The sequence below is a fragment of the Bison bison genome, unplaced genomic scaffold, assembly GCF_000754665.1.
Source record: "Bison bison bison isolate TAMUID 2011002044 unplaced genomic scaffold, Bison_UMD1.0 scf7180017864525, whole genome shotgun sequence".
NCBI classification, from domain to species: domain Eukaryota; kingdom Metazoa; phylum Chordata; class Mammalia; order Artiodactyla; family Bovidae; genus Bison; species Bison bison.
The window spans coordinates 2,830,924-2,834,933 of NW_011495076.1; the positions used below are offsets into that span (position 1 = coordinate 2,830,924).

Consider the following 4,010-nt stretch of genomic DNA (forward strand, 5'->3'; position numbering starts at 1 on the left):
GCGTCAAGGCTGTATACTGTCACCCTGCTTATTTAACTTCTATGCAGAGTACATCATGAGAAACGCTGGGCTGGAAGAAGCACAGGCTGGAATCAAGATTGCCGGGAGAAATATCAATAATCTCAGATATGCAGATGACACCACCCTTATGGCAGAAAGTGAAGAGGAACTAAAAAGCCTCTTGTTGAAAGTGAAAGAGAGGAGTGAAAAAGTTGGCTTAAAACTCAACATTCAGAAAATTAAGATCATGGCATCTGGTCCCATCACTTCATGGGATATAGATGGGAAAACAGTGGAAACGGTGTCAGACTTTTTTTGGCTCCAAAATCACTGCAGATGGTGATTGCAGCCATGAAATTAAAAGACACTTACTCCTTGGAAGGAAAGTTATGACCAACCTAGATAGCATGTTAAAAAGCAGAGATATTACTTTGCCAACAAAGGTCCATCTAGTCAAGGCTATAGTTTTTCTAGTGGTCACATATGGATGTGAGAGTTGGACTGTGAAGAAAGCTGAGCACTGAAGAATTGATGCTTTTGAACTGTGGTGTTGGAGAAGACTCTTGAGAGTCCCTTGGACTGCAAGGAGATCCAGCCAGTCCATGGAGATCAGTCCTGGGTGTTCATTGGAAGGACTGATACTAAAGCTGAAACTGCAGTACTTTGGCCACCTCATGAGAAGAGCTGACTCATTGGAAAAGACTCTGATGCTGGGAGGGATTGGGGGCAGGAGGAGAAGGGGACGACAGAGGATGAGATGGCTGGATGGCATCACCGACTGGATGGACATGAGTTTGAGTAAACTTCGGGAGTTGGTGATGGATGGGGAGGCCTGGTGTGCTGCGATTCATGGGGTCGTGAAGAGTCGGATACGACTGGGTGACTGAACTGAATTGAACTAACTGATTTACAATATTATCTTAGTTTCAGATGTACAGTGATTAAACATTTTTATAGATTATACTCCATTTGAGTTATTATAAAATATTGTTCCATGTGTTTACTGTGCCCTGCTTGCCACAAAAGTTTTTCAGTTTGATATAGTCCCATTTGTCTATTTTTGCTTTTGCTGTCTGTGCTTTTTGTGTTATACACAGGAAATCACCAAATCCAGTGTCATAAAGCTTTCCCTCTGTTTTCTTCTGGGAGTTTTGTAGTTTTGAATCTTATTAGGTCTTTAATCTATTTTTAGTTGACTTTTGTATATGGCATCAGATAAAAGTCTAACTTAATTCCTTGGATGTAGCTATCCAGTTTTTCTAACATTATCCTTTCTTCATTGAATTATCATGGCAGCTTTGACCATATATTTGAAATTTTCTTTTTGGGCTCTCTATTCTTTCCCATTTGTCTATATGTCTATCTTTATGTTGGTACCATACTGTATTGATTATTATAGCTTTATAATATATTTTGAAATGAGGAAATGTCAGTCTTTTAACTTTGTTCTCTTTCAAAATTGTTTTAGATATTCAGAGGTTCTGAAGTTCCGTTCGAATTTTAGGACAGACTTTCCATTTCTCCAAAAAGCTCTGTTGGGATTTTGATAGGAATTGCATTAAGAGTCTTTTACTGAACAATTCTAAGTTTTTATATATATTCAAATTGTTTTTCCTATTTTTTTAGATTTTACTGAATGTGAAATGACTAAGTCTAGCCCTTTGAAAATAACACTGTTTTTAGAAGAGGACAAATCCTTAAAAGTGACATCAGAACCAAAGGTTGAACAGCAGACTGGTTGGTTTTCATTGTTTTTATTCTTTGTTTCTTATTAACTCTGGATATGCTAGAAGAATTAGTATTCTCATATTCAAATATGTAGAGTTCTATATTTCAAAATGTTTTATGATTTTATAATCCCCTTCTTAAAAAAAATAGGAAATATTCTTGCTTTTGCAAAATACGGTACTGTTAACAGTTATCTTTAGGTCCCATGCCCTGTGAAAATGTGATTAAGGCTGTCACTTCGTTTCACAGGGAAAGGAAATGTGCTACCCTTCCACACTCTGCATGTACAGTTGGGAGAAATCAGTGCCCTTGACGTTTATTTGTGAACCCTGCCCTTATTTGTGATGTTATTATTGTCCTGTTATTGACTACAGTGTGAAAAGACAGTTCTCAGCACGAGAAAGAGAATTATTTGAAAGAGTATTTTGTGTAAATCTGAAGCTTTGGCTATTATCTTGCAGTTTGAGTGCTTAATATTCTTAAACCTGTAGCACTGAATCAGCTTTTGATCGTTCCTACCTTCATTACTTCAGAGAAGGCAGTGGCACCCCACTCCAGTACTCTTGCCTGGAAAATCCCATGGGTGGAGGAGCCTGGTAGGCTGCAGTCCATGGGGTCGATAAGAGTCGGACACGACTGAGCGACTTCACTTTCACTTTTCACTTTCATGCATTGGAGAAGAAAATGGCAACCCACTCCAGTGTTCTTGCCTGGAGAATCCCAGGGACGGGGGAGCCTGGTGGGCTGCCGTCTCTGGAGTCGCACAGAGTCGGACACGACTGAAGCGACTTAGCAGCAGCAGCAGCAAACTTCATTACTTAGAAAATGTTATTGGAACATTATAGCAGTATTCTGTTTCTTTTTGTTTTGTTTGTATAGGAGGTACATTTTCTTGGGGCTTTTTCCCCCCCTATTTATTGAGTAAGCATATGAATGTTAAGTCTTCTCTGTTATCCCTTTAATTCTAAAAGGTCTGAATCACAGTGTTCACCTATTGAAATGTTTTTCAGAAGTGGTACGTGAAATTGAGATGAGCGTGGATGATGATGATGATATCAATAGTTCAAAAGTAATTAATGACATCTTCAGTGATGTCCTAGAGGAAGGTGGACTAGATGTGGAAAAGAACCAAGAGGAGTTGGATCAAGCAGATGCAGAAAGCAGCGAAGAACAGGAAGATGCACTAAATATTTCCTCGATGTCTTTGCTTACTCCATTAGCACAGACAGTTGGTGTGGTAAGTCCAGAGGTAAGACAGGACTAAATGTAAATAGGCCCAGGACATAAAGAAACTAAGTAGAATTAGCATCTCTTTTTGTTTTAGTTGGTACCTGGGGATTTGGCACGCTATAGCCAGGGATATTTTGCAAACTTGATGTTAACTCTCTTAGAAGAGAGTTTAAAACTCTTCATTGGTTTCCTGTTGGCATCAGATGAAATCCAAACTGTAACATGGCTTAAAAAGCAAGCTACTTGGGCTCACATCCTGGCTCTGCCATGTACTGGTGTTTACTGGTCAGGTTATTTAAACTTTTTGTGGCAATTAAATGTTAAATTAGGTTAAAACCAGTACCTCCATCATGGAGTTGAAGTGCATATTAAATTGTATTAGAATATCAGTATTTAGCACAAGACAGATAAATAACATTTATTAGCTGTCACTCTGAACTGAATAACTACAGCTTTTTTGGAAATTGATTCAATTAGAAATATTTTTTAAAAAAGTGTTACAAGTGTAGGCTTCAGCTGTCTATGAATTTTTATTCATATACTTTTTAGGAACATAGTTTGTCTTGTTTTTATAATGAATCGGTCAACATATTGGATATTTATTTTCTAGTAATAGAGAAGGCATTCAATTCCTCAGATTTCTCATGTAGAATCAATGTCATCCATAAAATCTAATATCTGATGTGCCTTCCTGCAGAGTTTAGTTTCTTCACCTAGATGGGAAGTGAAAGACACCAGCATCAGTGATGAAAGTCCAAAGCCAGGAAAATTCCAAAGAACCCGTGTCCCTCGAGCTGAGTCTGGTGATAGCATTGGTTCTGAAGATCATGATCTTCCTTATAGGTGAGAATATCTTGGAAGACATTCAGTCACTAAGGGTCATCAGATCAGATCAGTCGCTCAGTTGTGTCCGACTCTTTGCGACCCCATGAATCGAAGCACGCCAGGCCTCCCTGTCCATCACCAACTCCCGGAGTTCACTGAGACTCACGTCCATCGAGTCAGCGATGTCATCCAGCCATCTCATCCTCTGTCGTCCCCTTCTCCTCCTG

General features: G+C 39.0%; 1 protein-coding gene across 5 annotated transcripts in view; it reads left to right on the plus strand.

Moving 5' to 3' along the window:
- ANLN (anillin, actin binding protein) overlaps positions 1-4,010 on the plus strand; it is a 61,069-nt gene that overhangs the window by 27,381 nt on the left and 29,678 nt on the right. For 4 of the 5 annotated variants that reach the window (XM_010831153.1, XM_010831155.1, XM_010831156.1 and 1 more), the window contains exons 9-11: positions 1,627-1,737; positions 2,739-2,977; positions 3,656-3,801. In XM_010831153.1, the coding sequence (XP_010829455.1) occupies positions 1,627-1,737; positions 2,739-2,977; positions 3,656-3,801 (496 nt within the window). The remainder of the gene's footprint in view (positions 1-1,626; positions 1,738-2,738; positions 2,978-3,655; positions 3,802-4,010) is intronic. The other variant, XM_010831154.1, reaches the window with a different exon arrangement.